Consider the following 17,700-nt stretch of genomic DNA (forward strand, 5'->3'; position numbering starts at 1 on the left):
AGAGTACACACACACACATACATACACACATGTATATATATTTATATATGTATATACATGAGAAATGGAAGCTGTAGGCCATGCAACAAGCTAGATTTGTACCTAGATATTGGACCCAGCCATCTAGGAAAGCCTGTAGAGAGCATCCCTATGAACTGGTTAAATGCAAACTTTGATCCAGATCATCAAAAGTATTCTGAGCATCTTTTTGCAACATCTTCAAGTGCTCAGTAACAAAAAGAAAAAGCTCTGAAGGGAAAACTAACTGTGTCATGCATGATGTAAAGCTGCATCAGTACCTATAAAGTGCCCTAGCAATGCAAGAGAATTGAAGTAATGAACAGAAATGCTCAGTTAGAGCTTTTCCCATACTTTATGTTAATCATTAGGGTAGAGCTGAAATTAGCTTTAATTGATATTAAGGGTTGAAAAAATGAATCCTCTGGAGAACGAGTCTCTTTAACCTCTAATGATGCAGTAAATAAAATATGCTGCCAACATTTGTGCAGTGCTAAGGGCTTTCAAACTTCCATATCTGTATGGTGAGAGATTCAGTGCTCCTCATTCTCTCCATTACAGCAGATAAAAGTGATGTCAGGGAGTAAATTCAGTTACAGGTTTTCCATGTTTCCAATCTATCTGTCATAGCCTGGTAATTCCCCCATGCTGGCGTGTTAATTCTATGGAGATGGAGAGAGGAAGGAGGGGATATGAGATTCTGCATGCTGGCTCCTGTGCCCTTTCTGACTTGTAGGCTTCTGATGCCACATTATCTATAGAGAAACTGTGCCTCAGCAGTGGGTAAGGTAAAAAGGAGCAATGCTGGCTATTCTTCCTTTCATGTGAAATATGGCCCAAAATGTTTCATTTTGTACTTTAAAGGCAAGGTGGAATTGCAAAAGGCTTCAATACTTTAGGGACACTTGGGTTGGTAACAGTCAGCTCATTCTTGTATCTGTCAGGACTCAGGCTGGTATTGAAAAGCCCAATAACTGACTTGGTGAAGCGCATGAAATGTTCCTCTGCTGTAAGCAGGAAACCTGTTTTTCATAGAATCCATTTGATCATTGCAATCAACTGGAAGCATTACATCATTTGGGCAAGTTACTGTAGCACTAATGGTTACTCTGCTGTAGTGAACCAAGAAACAGGAAACAAATCTCCCCACTTAGCAACCTCTTTGTCTTTCATCAGGACTGAAACAACAGCAGTTCTCATATCATAGGGGATATATCTCCTTTGGGAAGTTCCCAGCAAGCCTTTCTGTATTGAGGGGACTCTATTTCTGCATACTTACAGACGTCTTCCTGAGTGATGCTTGTGTTTTACCAGGGTGTGAGTCCATTAAGCCCACACAGTGATCCAGCAATAACATCTCTGATGAGACACAGCTGTAAAACATAGGGAAAAGCATATTTAAAAGAAAACGCTGATGTAACATTGATTTTCTTAGTTATTTTTCCTTCTTACTTAGGGTTTGGGAGGATTTAGGGACAGAAGAGAAACAGAAGTGCCCCCAGAGTTAACTTCTAGCTTGTATTAGTTTTGGAAGCTTTCTTCTGACAAAGACTCAATCCTCTTGGCACAGTCCCAGGCCTGTCCAGGTTGTGTTGGAGCAGCTGAAGAGTCAACAAGGTTTAAGTAGAGTAAATAAGTTTTATCAGTGAAAACCTTTGAGAGTCAGGTTAAGCAGTGATAGGTGTGGGGTGAAGAGGAAACGGCCCAACCAGCTGAAAACAAACGTGGTGAATGCACAGCTACCAGGACCAACAGACTCCTGTTCGAGTTACATCCATTTCTGAGGAACAGCCAGCAAAGCAATGGAAAGTGCTGGGAATGATGGAGGCAGCCCTTATAAGCAAAGTAATTTTACAGTGTTAAGACACAGAGGATCTAATTTTCCTCTAGAAGACTCATTACCATGATTTTGTTACACATTATTTATGGGCTGTTATGATAGTCCTGGCAGGTCATAATTGGCTGAAGCCGGAGAATCAGTCACATTCTTCACATTTGGAAGAATGATCTGTACAGTTACGCTAATGACTTCATTCCCGGAGATGCCATGAGCTGGGCAGGGGCTGCCTGTGTTGGGCTGTGGCTGGATTAACCCCTTCTGGTTCTGACTGCCATGCAGAAGTGCTTGATTTGGTTCAGGAGATACTTCAAAGCAATCGTTTGGCATGCGAGTGACTTGCTGTTTTCATGATGGCTTCCCTTTTCTTTCCCTTTCCTTGAATCTGGAGTTGGGTTTGATTAGCACTATCTTTCTATAGGGAAAATGCTTTTTTTAACTAGTCTGTTAGGGACAGGGACTTTGCACTCTCCCCATCAGAGCTGCTGCAGCATTAGAGGTATGACAGACCTATCTGAAGGGGGCCTACAAGGATGCTGGAGAGGGACTCTCCATCAGGGACTGTAGCGATAGGACAAGGGGTGATGGGTTCAAGCTTAAACAGGGGCAGGACAGGTTAGATATAAGGAAGAATTTCTTTAGTGTGAGGGTGCTGAGGCACTGGAATGGGTTGCCCAGGGAAGTTGTGAATGCTCCATCCCTGGTGGTGTTCAAGGCCAGGTTGGACAAAGCTTTGTGCATGGTTTAGTGTGAGGCATCCCTGTCTATGGCGGGGGGGGTTGGAGCTGAATGATCTTTCCAACCCATTCTATGATTCTGTATCTTCCAGTGATGGTTCTTAACCTCTGTTAAGAGATGAACAACAGTTTGAACTGAGGAAGGGCTGTACTGGCAGCACTCCTAACTATGCCTTGTTGTGTACATAGCAAAACCCAAACAATTCTTCACACATGATGAATCAGAAGGGAGCACTATAATTGTTTAATGTGCCTTTTGGGACAGCACAAGCTGCTTACTCTTGAATTAAAGGCTGGTGAATGTTGCTGTATCTAACTGAAAAAACGGACAGCTTTGGTTTGGGGATTTCCAGTGATCAGGAGTCCCTTGCACTGTTGGCTGGCTACTCCCAAGCCCATTGCCACTGTTAAAGAATGGACATGAATTCTTGAGTGAATGTGTATTATGTTGGATGGGGGCATTAGGGTCATGCTGCTGTTCTGTCTGCTAGACTAAAGAGAGAAGCATGTAGCTTTTGGGGGGTGGAAATTAGGGACCATGATTTGGCAAGTATTGCTGGAAGAGATTTAAGGGGTGCCTCGGTCTGGTTTGCAGCCCCTCTAAAATCCTTTCCCATTTTATTAGCATCCCTCTTGGTTTGTAGGTGTCACAATATACTGGGGTTAACTGGCATGTGAAATTCAAACCTGGGGCAACCTCCTACCTGCCTTTTGATACTCCCTGTTTAGATGGTCAGGGATGGCAGAAGTCCTTTGGTCAAAGCATCATGCTGACGGCAGGACTGGCCCATAGGGCCCAAGCTGTAAAGCAAAGCAGTTCACAGCAGGATAAAATCCTACCATGAGTAATGTGTAAACTCCACCAATGGCTCTGGGAGGCAAGGCTCAGCTAAAAGCTGTGTCCAGACAATTTTGCCAGGAGCAGTGGCCCTCCTGCAGTGGCTCCTGCTGCTCACTGCAATTCATCCTGTCGCTCCAGCGTGGAAAAGGTTTGGCTAATGCTGAACTGAAGGCAACCTCTTAATCACACTAAGAGGTGGGAGTTACAGTGTTTGTAAAATACTGTACAAATGGGAGGGTTTGATAGCATTAAATGAAGGATCAGATTCATTAAATTAAGTGGAAAGCAATGTACATGGATAATTTCAAGGGTTGAGGCTGAATACGGTTTTTAAATAGGAAGTGATCAGCTGCTATACACAACACAGAGCAGCTCTCAAACATTTTTAATGACAGTATTTGTACACACTTTAGTTTAATTAACACATGGCACAAGAGAGGTTTGGTAACTAGGATGTAGTCTCGCACCAGTCATCTCAATTATAACACATGAAATCTCAAGCATCAATAGACCAAGAACGTCGCCCATCCCTGCCTCACAGGGTCTGGTGACTTGAATTTCCATCACACCTTGTTTCTCTTGGCTGCAGCAGTAATTCCTTCTCTCCAGATGGAGAAGTTCCCTTAGAAGAGGATGATCAGCTTCTCATTTGGATTTATTTCTTGTTTTCTGCAATCAGATTTAAGGAGGCTGTGTATTGTCACTGCCCAGTGATCCATGATGCATTTCTGACAGCTATGTTCATTAGTAAATATGTAGTAATTGCTTCCAGAATTAACTAGAGCTGCTCTTGTGTGTCTGTACGTGTAGGAGAGATGTCCTCTGATGTGTGATCCCTTTTCTAGCACAGCTCTCATTAGACACTGGAGAACTGTTGCAGAGACAGCTGGGTTTTATGCCTCTGTTGATGCAGCGTTGGTCCGGGGGACTAACTTCAGAATAATTGGTTTCTTTGGTCTTAGGAGTCCCTGTGAACTCAGCTGGAGAGGGATCTGCAACAATAAGAGGGAAACACGCTTGGAAACAGACAAATTGAATAAGTAGAGATTAAAGGAAAGAAACTTGGCCACTGTTTGGCCATAACTTAACCTGTAGTGCCTGAAAGGGCATCTACCTGAAGGTGCAAAGCATTGGCACCCAGAGTGTGAAACTTAAGCACCTGGTTCTTCATGTGAGAGTTTCAAAACATAGTGTACTCCTCACCTGAGTTTCTTTGCAGGTCTGGAAGGTGAAATGTTGCAAGAGGATGGCGATGGCAACTTTCAGAGTCAGCAGAGCAAAGCGCATCCCAATGCAGTTCCTGGGACCAGCTCCAAAGGGGAGGTACGTATACGGGTCTATGCCCTCTTTGTTTTCCTTACTGAATCTGGATAATGATATGGTTGGGGAAGAGAAATGAAGGCAGCAAAACCCCAAAAAGCTACATAACTGTATTACTTATCCAGAGATCTCTTACTGGTACCCTACACAGCCTTGTCTGGCTTTTTGTGTCTCTGTGTACCCCAGCAATTGAGTGTCTAGGACATGGTGGGATCCCACTTGAGTGATTTTAACTATGTCCATCCAGACGATTAGAAGTTGGAAGCAAGGTAAAAATCTAGGCAAAGTGCTCTCCCGAAGTGACCAATATTTCCTATCTGGGACTGGAGCACCTCCTGTACGAAGATAGGCTGAAAAAGGTGGGGCTTTGTAGAGAAGGCTGTGTGGAGACCTCATAGCCTTCCAGTATCTGAAGGGGGCCTATAGGGATGCTGGGGAGGGACTCTTAATTAGGGAATGTAGCGACAGGACATGGGGTAATGGGTTCAAACTGAAACAGGGGAAGTTTAGACTGGATATAAGGAGGAAGCTCTTTACTGTGAGGGTGGTGAGGCACTGGAATAGGTTGCCTGAGGAAGTTGTGAATGCTCCATCCCTCCCTTCAAGGCCAGCTGGACAGAGCCTTGGGTGCCGTGGTTTAGTGTGAGGTGTCCCTGCCCATGGCAGGGGGGTTGGAGCTGGATGATCTTAAGCTCCTTTCCAACCCAAACCACTCCATGATTCTAAACCGCAAGCCATGTTGGTTAGGATAGCAGCATATGGCTTCAGTCTTGCTGGGAATGAGAGGTAGACGCCACACATAAAAATGACCAACTAGGGAAAAGTTATTACTGCCTTGAAGACAGGAGGGAAAACAGCTCCGGAAGGATCAGTGCTGGTTGATTCTGGTGTATTTGGTAACAAAGCCTGTGTGAAGGGAACAGGCTCGGCAATGGCTAGCAGTCACAAAAGCTCAGCAGCTATTCTGTCGGCAAGCCTCACCACTGTGTACAAGACATTGTGAGGTATCAATGTCATTCTCCCAATAAGATTATGTTGTTTGAAACCCTACTATAAGTGCAAAGCTCGTTTTCTTCAAATGCCATTCCCATGAGCCTGCAGTTTCTCATCGGTATTGTTTGTAAAAAGATAAGAAGAACACCATTAGGAAGCTAATCAGAGATTAATACTTAATTACCACATGAGGAAAAAGCAGTGTGATAGTTCTTTGCTTTCATTATGCTCTTTTGTACCTTTCTGGTCTGAATTCTTCTGGGTTTGGCCAGTATTCGGGGTTGCGGTGCAGGGTGTAGGGTGGGATCATAACAATGACTCCTTTGGGAATGGTCACTCCATTGATTTCGACGTCTTTCTTGCAGGTTCTCTCAAGTCGTCCTCCAAGGGGAAAGAGCCGAAGGGTTTCACTCACTGCCATGTCAAGATATTCCAACTGCATCATGGCGTCATAAGTGAGAGGAGCCTGTAGGACAACAGGGTAGAGGTGACCAGGTATGTTGGTGTGAGGATTGGATTGTCCTAAAATGACTATGGAGACCAGTGTGCCCAACTCGTACTGCGCCAGCTATGCCTCAGACTCACTGAAGAACAAAATGGAAGGTAGAAATTGCAGAATTGCTTTCGTTTTCCACCTTTCAGTGATGGCAATGCCTGGAAATCCACATCCACTTGTGTATGGGTGCAGACTAAGGCAAATGGGTTTGTAGAGTGGGGTACCTGCAGGGTTTCAGCTGCAAAAAGAAAATCACTGCAGGGCTGAGTTGTCTTTGCGTGTGCCTGATCCAACGGGAGGATGTTTAGGAGTTAAAGATTTCTCATTGCCTTGACTGGACAAGGAGGACAGCAGGCTCAGAGGGTCTTCACCATCCCCTCAACATCCCCTTACCTTGTTGGGTAAAACGGTGTCTATTTCATCCAGCAGTTTTTGCTGCACATCGGGATGCGTGGCCAGTTCGTATGCCAGGTAACAGAGGATGTTGCTGGTGGGCTCATACCCAGCGAACATAAAGATGAATGCTTGCGACAGGATCTCTGTGTCAGTCAGGGCTGTGAGGAGAGAGGACGTGAGGAGATGATTAAAACCAGTGTTGGCTGGTGGTCTCAACTAGGAACAGGGAGCCAGAGGGGGGGTTTAGGCAGGTTTGTTGCGTTTGCTTTCTATTAACATCGAGCTGCTCTGTCTGTCTGAAAGAAGTCATTTGACAGAGGAGCCAGATGATGGCCAGATGGGATGGACACGGCAGTCCTACTCCCTGACAAAGGACCTGGGGGATTCCCTTCAGTCCTCATGCTGACAGCAAGGGGCAAAAGCTTCTGCCTGGAGCCAGTCAGTACCTATGGTGGTGACCCACTGAGCCTTTCCCTGCAAAATGGGTCCACAACTCCCCTCATTCCCACAGCCCCTGTGGCTGTGATGAGTATTTAAATAGTATTAGACCTCATAGCAGCCTTCCAGTATCTGAAGGGGGCCTATAGGGATGCTGGGGAGGGACTCTTCATTAGGGACTGTAGTGACAGGACAAGGGGTAATGGGTTAAAACTTAAACAGGGGAAGTTTAGATTGGATATAAGGAGGAAGTTCTTTCCTGTAAGGGTGGTGAGGCACTGGAATGGGTTGCCCAGGGAGGTTGTGAATGCTCCATCCCTGGCTGTGTTCAAGGCCAGGTTGGATGAGGCCTTGGATGATATGATTTAGCATGAGGTGTCCCTGCCCATGGCAGGGGGTTGGAACTGGGTTATCTTAAGCTCCTTTCCAACCCTAACTATTCTATGATTCTATTACCCTTATATGAGTGATTTGCTTCATTGCTCCCGTGATCGTTGGAGTGTTGGGATTCGATCATCAGCTGCAGGAAATCTACTCTGCCCTGAGAAGAAAAGCAGGAGAGTTTCTTTGGTGATGGGTCCCTCGACGGGCTCAGATAAGCAGATTTCATAGCCTAAGCACAATTGTTAAACCAAAAGCATCCTCAAAATGTACATGATTTCCTCACTAGAAAAACATAACACTTGCTTTTCTTTTTGGAGACGTGTCTGTCCTTTTTGTGAAGCCATTGGGTGGGAAAGGAGGGTCTTGGATGAATTTTTGGAAAGGGATCTGAACTGTAAATGGGAGCATTTTGCCTTTAAACAGCGTCAGCGTGTGAAAAGTGGGAGGAAAAGGCACAAACCTGACAGCTGGTATGGCTGCTCTGGTGCTGCTTACTCTGCTCTCTCTCATCCCCTGTCTAATCATCCTCAGGGAGTCTCTTACTCTGACTTGTAACAAGTTCTGCAAACCTGAGCTTAGTTGGGTTGTCCCAAGCCTTTATCTGGCTTTAGCTTCAGATCCATGCGCTATGTCCACTTGCTGCTCTGCCAGGACTGCTCAGGTGAGGCTTTTCTGATGGTATTGAGAACGGGTGTTTACACTCCAGTGGATTCAATGGATTCAGTCATTGTACATTGGCTTCACCTTTGATATCATTACTCTAATTACATTCCACTTAAGTGTATTGCCTGGCACAGCTTCTAGCAAGTCCACACTCGCTTACCTTGTGGGTCTCCTTTTCACGATCCTGCTTAATTTTGGAGAGGGATCGCATGAAGAAATCTACAGCATCAGTAGGGAAGAAGCTTACTTTCATCTTGACCAAAAGAGGAGTAACAAATGGGAATACAACTGGGGGGGGGAAGAGAATAAAATCGCACGCTGTAAGTAAACTCTACCTCAGAAGATAGGTATGGATGTTACTGAGGAAGCAATGATGCTACTAAAACTATTTCCTTTCTTGATTCTTTACCTGGGAAAAGTCTGGACTTTGCCTTTTTGACTCTTTCTCCTTCCCTTTCGATAGTTTGTCTTGATGCAACCCTCTCCCAGTGGGAACAGCTGAGCTGGGTATAGTCATTGCTTTAAGAGATGACCAAAGCATATGTCAGCTCCTTTTTCTAAGGCCTTGTTTTCTAAGGACAGGGTACTTCTGTACATTGTACAGCACTACAGCAGGAATGCGGCTTAGAAGAGAAACAGTGCAAATCCTGAACTCTGTTTGCAGGCTGAGCTAGTCACTGCCATGCTGTGTTCATGCAAACATTTTCAAGTGCCCATCAGAGCATTTCCTTAATTGTGGAAACTAGATTTTGAGCTCATGTATAGCTTCAGTACAGCGCCAGAACCTCCCCTATGCACAGATCACAACTTTCCCTGTGTTTTAGCAAGGTATCTAATCTTGATTTTAAGGTTGCGAGTGATTTAAGGTCCATCACCATCACTACTGAACTATTTCACTGCTAGAAAATTGCATCTAATTACAGTCCCCACTCAGAACTACCTCCCAGAAAATGCATTTCAGATAGCACCACTCAAGCCTCACACCTCAACTTGCTTTTCCACCCTTGAATCATTTCTCAGCACTTATTTGGATACTGGCTGGGATGTTCATGTGTTTCTTGCACTGTGGATGCCAAAGGTGGAGGAAGCTTTTACCTATCTCCTTACCAGAGTTTTAGCATGAAGCTAACAATGAAGAGCCTTTAGAACTTCCATCCTTGCTAGTAAGGTTATCTAAGCAATAGTTGATTGGTTAATGTATAGAATGCACCAGTCTCTAATATGCCAAAGTTGCATTTTAACACTTGAATGAAGTTATCAACAAAAAGCCCTCACATGTCAAGATGAAGAGTGGGTCAAAAAAGTCAAACTTGACCAGCTTCTGCATCTCTCTGACAAAGGGGTCTTTGGGGTTGTTCATGGAGTCAATGTTCACACCAAATGAAGTGCTGGTGACGACGTCCATGCTGTAGCTTCCAAAGATGCTGAGGAAAGATGGAAAAGATGGACTGTGGTTAAATATTCAGGCCAAGTGGGTGTATTTATTCCTAATGCTTATGGGACATTCAAATAAAGGTCTCATAAGGCTTCCCACCCTGGTTTGGAAAAGGAAATTGGATAAGTGGTAACTGAAATCACTTAGAGTGAAAGGGACAGATTTTGAAAGCTTTGGTTTCAGGCCTTTGTGCGTTTAGAAATAGCACAGCTTTTCTGAGGGTGTGTGGCTACATGAATGGGTTAGTGCTAGGGCAGCTTGTGGCTCTTGAGCATGTGTTAGCCTCTTAGGAGGGGTGGTAAAATACCTTGCTTCAAACGTGGCATGCAAATGTTCTTGTTCAACCCAGCACAGCTCTATAATACTGCAAACTGTCCAAGCCCTCTCCTTATGAGGATTTATTAGTAGGGGAAAGCTTTCCTTGCATGTGTCTGCTGCTTCTGCATTTCTGCTTTGAAACCAAGGGTGAAATACACGGGTTTTCTTCCAGAGCCCATATGGAGGGCACTGATGAGGATGGCCACACTACAGCCTCCCTCCCCACTACCCCCAGCAGCAGGACATCCAGTAGTGGTGTGTGTTGGGGCAGAGGCACCAGCAACCCCAGTGTTCTGCAGTATAATAATGTATTGAGATCTGAAGTCTATGGAGGGTAAACTGGGTTTTCCCAGCGGATTTGGCGTTATCTTGGATCTGTGGAGCCACAAAACTGTGCTGGAGCATTTTTCTCCCTATCTAATCCCCTTTCAAAGACTTCCCTCTGAGGATGTGCCTCTAGGAAGTTTCACTAACACCCCAGCTTAAGTTTTCTGATTCAAATCTAGTCAGGCTTTTGGCTGGATCCTCATCCTCATTCCTCATCTCGGAGGTCTGGTTTACCCAGTGAACAAGCTTTGTTGCCAGTAAAGAATGAAGTTAACAAGGTTTGCTGCAGTCTGCTGCTCCTAGGAGCTACTTACTCCTTTACAGATATGGAGTTGTTCTTTTCTACTTGCTTTTGGACATTTTTCACCAAAATTTCTCCATAGTGTTTCATTATAGGGAACATCTGTAACAGAAGCCAGATACCGTCAGTTAAGTATAGGACACTTCCCTCCTTTAAGACAAGCTTACAAAGGCTACAAGGAGTGTCATGAATATTTACAAATATGATCTTTCTGCTAAGGTTTTATTTTAAACCTTTTTCATCTTAAATGAGGCATAAATTAAAGAGGCCAGCTCAGTTGCCAGGTTCTGACAGAAGAAATCAGATCCCTGTGACAATCCCAGCCTGAACATACTGTCCACTGACTTTCTGATTTAGTTTGTACCTGCTCCTCTGTGTTTTACCTCCTTTAGTTTCCCACTGGTGAAGGTTGGAGAGAGCACAGTACGAATCCTTTTCCAGTGTTCATCTTCAGCTAATGAGACGGCATTGTTCAGCACCCCTGCTAGATCTGTGCGCTGGAGGGGAAGAAAGCAAAGTGTTAACCCCAGGAAAGATAGCAGCTTCCTAGCGAGGATGGGAATGTAGCATGCAAGTCCCTGACTAGGCTATTTCAGGGGCTTTAGTACAGGCAGCAGGCTTAAGGCCTTATAAACAGCCTCTCTCAAGACACACATACATAAATAATCTCCTTTCCTGCAGTAAACCAGCTGTGACATGCCATTTCTGTATCCAGACCAAGTAACCCAGCAAGCCCAACATCCATGTGTACAAACTGTCTGTACCCACACCTGAACGTACCACCTAAAGCCTGCATTCCGGCTGTGGCACATGTGCTAACCGGACCCTTACAGGTTCCTGCATGCTCACACAGATTCGAATTCATCCATCTAAATATATGGATGAGAACAGAATTTGATGTGCAGGCAGCCAGCTTCCTCTGCCAGCCTGGGTATGCAGTCCCCAGGCTGTAAGGCTGGGGAACAGTGACATACAGTGGCCATTTACAGCAATCCCTATAGTGCAGTCACTCAGCCCCTGTGGGAGCCCTGCTACGTGCTTGTCTTCTGTACTTTATTTTCTGGACTCTTTGGTACATCACGCTTCAGCTCTTACCCTTCGGTTGGTAAAGATGGAGTAGCACTCTTTCACCAACACAGATTTAATGATCTGGGGGTCCATGACGGCCACCACAGGTTGCCTGCCATCATAAATCCTGGTGGGGAGAGGAGACGGATAAGCAACCCCAGATAGTTGAAGTGTGAAGCTTGCCTGATTCCCATGAAACAAAATGTGTTAAATGCTCCTACATCAACAGTCTTGCTGTTCTGCAGATGCCTAAGTACAGAAACATAGGAAGTGGAGATGGAAAAGGACTCCCAGGCCTTCTCCCATCTGGTTTTGTAGATAAAGGGGGCTAAACACCTCCCAGATTTGCTAGGAAATGAAAAGGGCTCAGTCCCTCAAAGGACCAGATACTAAATGAAGCAAGTGTCTTCACTTTCTCTCCTGAATCTTTGTGGTTTTCCAGGCACTTAAACACATTACAGTATTAGAAGGAAACTTGTTCGACCCCTTTCAGGCTCTTGAATTGGGTGTCTGGAGACTTGGGCTGACAGCACAGAAATATCCTTGGAGATAAAACTCAATCCTTGTTTTTGTCTAAGCTGCCAGTTCTGAATGTTTTCCTGGAACAGATGTAGATTAAGTGGATTGATGCACTTTCCCCATTTATGTAAAGATATCTTTTGCAGACTCCATTTTTGAAGCTGCAATAGGGGACCGATGGATGTACTATAGAGGATACACCACGAGTTTGTAGCCCGAGTTACAACAGCAGCAACAAAAGCCTTAGGAGGTGTCCAGAGCACAGCAACAATAATTGCTCTAGGTCCTACTGTGGCAAGTAAGGACCAGCAGCACAAGATCTGCTTCTTAACTCAGTATTGGGAGTCACTCATGCTCCTGTGCTGTTGGTAAACCAGAGGAACCTGACCTCCTGGTTCTAGATTCTCCCTTAAGTAAATAGTTTTGATGCTGATTTTGTTAAAAGCAGGTGAGTGCCTTTTGTTACCAACTTTAAGACAGCTTTCATAGTATATGTCAAAGCAATTTCCATGTAGCATGACAGCAGCACAGCCCTGCCATCATCAGGCTTTAAGCCACCACAAGCACCCTATTGCTGCTGTACTTGTGCTGGGGCCATCAGGGCTGCAGGTAGAGAAAAGGGAACTTTCCTACTGAATTTCTTTTCCCCTTTGGATGGATTCTGGTTTTACCTTAAGAAGAGACCAGTGGTTCATACTCACCCCCAGACATTCCCATATTTTTTAAAGCATTCGTCGTCAAACTCAAAGAAACCCTGTGGAAAGCAATTTAGAAGTTATCTCGGGGATGATGCAGCGGAGGGGATGATGCTGGAGACAGCGAGTTGGGAGGAATATCTGTAAACTGATCTTCAGAGCTGCCTTCTGAGTTCTCGCCCCTCCTGAAAACGTCACAAAGGACAGCATAAATGTACATTGTGCTTGTGAATGAGATGTTTCCCAGGATGCTGGCAAAGGGCAGCTTAAATCAGCCACCCAGGAGTGCGTGTTTGATGCTGTAAAGTCAAGGCCCTGTGGTTTGTGGTGGTGTGCCCTGATCCCACATTGGCCTTTGCACTTATGGTTTTGAGCAGAGCTTGGCATTTGGAGATAACTTATCATCGCCACTTATCTGTTTAGCTGTATGAGTAAAGGGCAGATATTTCTGGAACAAGGAAGGCTTCAGTCACTTACTTTGCGATATTCCAGGCATGTCCCAAAGAACGGCAGAGGTCTTGGCCCGGGAATACCCAGCTTCTTGAACAAACCAAATGGCCAGGTCCCATATCTGTGGGACAGAAAACACAACTGAGTGCTACATCTCAGTGGCACTGGGGCTGAGAGCATTCACTAAACCTGGAGGATGCAGCAACGTCCCTTTGGAGCCAAGGTAGAGAAGGCTGATCGGGGAGCTGGAAAAGCGGCCCAGAAGAAAGTTGCCTTGTACAGACTGCTTAATAAACATGGTAAAGCTTACTGCTGCCATACAGAGCTTAGGAGGGATCACTTGGATATAACAGCAGCTGTCTCCTGAAGGCAGAGGTGCACTGGAGCAAACAGGACCTTAAAGCCTTTAGCAAAAGTCAAAAGCGGAGCTCATTGCCAACCAAACGAGAGGCAGAAAAGAGAGCTGGAACAAGGAACATCAAGCTTACATGTTTTTATTGAACAGGAATCAAAGCAGCGCCGGAAGGGATGTCCCAAACAGGCTTTTGTTCAAGCTGGACTTTATTTCATTTATTGTTCTCCTTCCCCTTAACCCAGCGCTAGCTCAATGGTGCATCGGGGAGCCTTGTCTTGATGGGTTTCTCTTTAGGTTTTATTGACAGCTTTGCAGATTTCTTTCCTCTGAAGCACCCTTTTTGGAAGCTGTCAAGTTATTACTTCTACCTCGGGGCCTTCTGTTTCTCAACAAGGGCCTGGGCTGCAGCCCTCTCAAGGTTGTCTTTGGCTGTGTTGAAAGAGCTCCTCAAAGTAGTTGGTTTTATTTAGTAGTTGCCGCTTCCCAGGCGAGCGGGGTTGCAGAAGGGATGTAAAACTGCAAAGGTTTGGCAGAGGGATGTTATCCAAGATCCTATTTGGGCCATGTGGCAGCAGCTGGCATCTTTGGGATGCTTTCCTGAAAAGCCACAGTCTAGGCTGAGATTTAAGGGATTTCCCTTGCAATAGTCGTGCTTTTCTAAATCTGGGGGTCCACAAATGTGATCGGTCCCTGCAGCACAGGTTGTGCCAGAGCACAAAAGCAGACCTCACCTTATAGTCATAGAAACATAGAATAGTTAGGGTTGGGAAGGACCTGAAGATCATCCCGTTCCAACCTCCTGCCATGGGCAGGGACACCTCACACTAAACTATGGCACCCAAGGCTCTGTCCAACCTGGTCTTGAACACTGCCAGGGATGGAGCATTTACTTCTTTGGCCAACCCATACCAGTGCCTCACCACCCTCGCATTAAAGTCCAAACAGAGCAAGAAAGAACCAAGGAATGGGGTGTTTGCAGGTGCAGGAAGGTTTCCCAGAGCTCAGCTGGTCAATGTTTAACCTTTTTCTGTCAGACATTAACTCAGTACTAGGTATAAAATGGCTGGGGATTCTTATCTGTAATGTTCATGGACAGCCATTGCTGTGGGAGGACCAGGAAATGCCAGGCTGGGTTGGGCACAAAGCCCCAGAACACTATTGGAATGTATGCTAGGCTTAATCCAGTTGAGACACAGTCAGAAAAACTCAGTCTGATGCTCTTATGACTGAAATGCGACATGGTTTTCTGCAGGCTAAGGATAATTCAGTGTAAAGCTAGAGAATAATCATTACTACTTCTTATCAAGGAAGTGATCCAGAAGTGCCTGATACTCTTCCATGTGTGAGCTGGAACAGAGTTACCCCAGATGGACAAGAAGCACCTGAAACACCTCCCTGTGCTAATGGGCAGTGAAATTTCTATTTTTGCTCAGATAGCAGAGCAGAAGGCTCTGGGCTTCATCCCTTTTGTCATAGCTAAGTTGTAAGTGGCTGCAGAAGATGGGGAGTCCCGTAAGTAGCAATAGGAGACGGCCACAGCGTCATTGAAATATGAGGGTTTGGGTCAAGAATGAGGGTGGATCTTTTTTTGAGTGGATGGGGGGTTTTTTATTGGTTGGTTGTTGTTTTGTTTCTTTTTAAAGTCTGCCCCAAAGAGGCTTTTGAGTGATCAAAATGGCAGGAAAAGGTTTGAAAAACAGGTCAGCAAAGTTTCGGAGCTTACTGAACCGCTGTGGTTGGAGCACTGCCAGAGCAGACAAATAGATTGTACTTGTTTGTACCACATTAATCGTTAAGGTTTATGGCTAGCAACACGCTGCCTCTGCCTCGGGGCTTGTCAATGCTACAAAGTTTGTCAGTCTAGCCTTGCTGGCAGGGGTTGCTAGCAGAGATGCTCTGTGTCCCAGCAGAAGGGGGTTTTCAGCCAGCCCTGCTATGCTGCAGCACCGAATGGCATCAGCAAAGCGGAGAAAAGCATTTTTCATTATCACAGCTCCCCTGAAGCAGCAGGGTACACTGCAGACTGCCAGGATAGGAAAAGCCAGGAGCAGGGAGCTGACCTTGCTCTGGGCTTTTATCTTCACACAGCAAGGCTGGGCTGTGGATATGGGGCAGGAGATGCTGCCCCTGCACCCCATGTGGCAAATCTGGCTTCTACAAGCATCCCTTCTGGTCCAGGTGCCCTTGTGTGGAGCATCTTACATGGGCATTACAGAAGGAGTCAGGAGAAGTAAAAGCTGATCTTATGAATGCTCTTTTTCTGGTGTCTTTCTGCTGCTTCCCACCTTTGCAGGTCATGCAGCAGGGTCATCTACTGCTTGTTCCCCTCCATAAGACAACCTCAGTCAGGGAAGTAGAGCTTTCCTTAGGCTGTATCTCTGTGGAAAGTGACCTAAAGGAGCACAACCCTCACTTGAAGCCAGCACCCTGCTGGTAATGAATGCTTGGCACCATTATTATTTGATTATTGCTTTGATGCTTAGCAGCAAAATCATAAGTGCACAGGAATACTCCAAACCTTGGAGCAAGATCACGCATCTTTATGGTCTTTAGACTCCTCTGCAATTCCCAGAGCCTAGTTAGAAGCTGGAAATCAGACCTACCTGTTTGCTCTTCAGCTGACCAGTTGCATAAAAACAAACAGTAGCAAGAACAGGAATATGGCATGAGCAAAGAACCAATAAAGAGTATTTTACTCACACTAGCAGGAGGACTATGAAAACAAGCAAAAGGGCCCATGTGTCCGTAAGGAAGGAGGGAAGAAGGTTCATTTTGGTTCTTCTCTGGTTGCCTTTGAGTTCTGTCTTGATGTCTGTCCTAAGTCTATGGGGAAATAGGAGTGTTTTGCAGCGTGCAACCTTTTGTGTCCAATCAGCTGATGGAGGGGCTGTCCTTCTGTCACAAAGGAGGAGGAGTGGAACACAAAGATAGCAAAGTATGGCAACCTGAAACCCAAGATTCATGTGATGAATAAATGACTGGGTAAACTGTCTAAGGCTCAAAGTATTTAATACATACGTTGCTGGGCATTTCAGCTCTTGTCTCTGTTGTAATAGTGAGTAGTAACTGACTTCTCATTGATGCTCATGGGCTCCTACACCAAAATATATTAAATTAAATTACAATGAAAAGGTAAATCCCAAAGCAGGTGTCAGAGTTTGTTTACAAAGGGGAAAGAGACGTGAAAAGGTTATTCCTATGCTGGATGGCAAGGTCTTTTCTGGCAGCTGAATTGACTTTGGCAGAATTCAAGATTTTGTTTAAAATCTCTTTCTTTCTGTGATGTGAGGAGCAAACGCTGCCTGTGGTGGGTCAGAAGCAGCTTCTAACAAAGGCAGGAATTTGGCCCTTGTAAAGGCTTTAGAAGCCCACCTCGTTTGATGGCCTGTGGCCAGGCATTTTGTAAGAGAGATCCTGTCGTTCCACAAGTGTAAGCAGTTAAAGTACCACCATGTCCAAAACACTGGCTCGTGAACAAAACCAGCACCCGCCCTACGGCAGCAGCTGCCAAAAGAGACAGTCAAAGGCAAAACACAGATTTTATGATGATTCTTCTGTAAGGATAGTGCAGGAAAGCGATAGCTTCCTAGAGGAATGGGCATGCTAAGAGAAGATTATGTTGATGAAGAAAGCTGAGCTACTTGGATGGTGTTTATTAATGGCCATAATGTTAGGGCAGGAGGCTGTACATTTGCACAGGTGTGCACTACAGGATATTTAGTGCTTCATTCAGAACTCTAAAATGAGTAATTCCCATCCTATTGGCAGAGCTGCCATCTTCAAAAGGGTGTTTACTGACTGAACTGGGTGCAAGTAACTGGGTGTTAGAGATGCTTGGCATACTTGTCTCCGAAGCTGATGCTGTAATTGATGTTGGGTTGACTGATAAGTTGATCTCGGTCCACATAGTGATACAGGACACATCCTGGGAGAGACCATTTGACTTAGCAGCATTTGTATCTCAGTTCACCTGTGCCTTTGCTCTGACCTTCAGAGACAGCTCAGTTGTAGATTATTTTGTGACGAAAGCAGTCTACTTTGGTTTGACATGAACAGGCAAGTTCATGACATACTTATGCAAGCCCGTGTCAAGTACCACCTTTCTTGAT

At 45.3% G+C, this 17,700-nt stretch overlaps 1 protein-coding gene across 1 annotated transcript; it reads right to left on the reverse strand.

Annotated features, from left to right (window-relative positions):
* Nucleotides 1-3,801: 3,801 nt before the first annotated feature.
* Nucleotides 3,802-16,451, reverse strand: LOC133279558 (cytochrome P450 3A21-like). The gene is made up of 13 exons (XM_061473379.1): nucleotides 16,292-16,451; nucleotides 13,264-13,357; nucleotides 12,793-12,845; nucleotides 11,600-11,699; nucleotides 10,888-11,001; nucleotides 10,518-10,606; nucleotides 9,399-9,547; nucleotides 8,284-8,411; nucleotides 7,533-7,617; nucleotides 6,636-6,796; nucleotides 5,986-6,212; nucleotides 4,637-4,799; nucleotides 3,802-4,425 (listed from the first exon to the last, which is right to left on the reverse strand). The coding sequence occupies exons 1-13, from the start codon at nucleotides 16,360-16,362 to the stop codon at nucleotides 4,327-4,329; spliced, it is 1,533 nt and encodes a 510-aa protein (XP_061329363.1). The 5' UTR covers nucleotides 16,363-16,451; the 3' UTR covers nucleotides 3,802-4,326.
* Nucleotides 16,452-17,700: the final 1,249 nt, after the last annotated feature.

This window comes from Pezoporus flaviventris, unplaced genomic scaffold, assembly GCF_033815535.1.
Source record: "Pezoporus flaviventris isolate CSIRO_AGI_PZ_B2104156 unplaced genomic scaffold, CSIRO_AGI_Pfla_v1 ptg000078l, whole genome shotgun sequence".
Lineage (NCBI taxonomy): Eukaryota > Metazoa > Chordata > Aves > Psittaciformes > Psittacidae > Pezoporus > Pezoporus flaviventris.

Bases quoted from the DNA above. Each gene is read 5' to 3' on its own strand.
- LOC133279558 (XM_061473379.1), bottom strand. From the start codon at position 16,362: ATGAACCTTCTTCCCTCCTTCCTTACGGACACATGGGCCCTTTTGCTT. The intron at 6,797-7,532 runs GTAATAGAATCA...CTCTCCTCACAG, and splicing joins AGCAAATCACTCATATAAGG to CCCTGACTGACACAGAGATC. The intron at 4,426-4,636 runs GTGAGGAGTACA...TTATTGTTGCAG, and splicing joins AGACCTGCAAAGAAACTCAG to ATCCCTCTCCAGCTGAGTTC.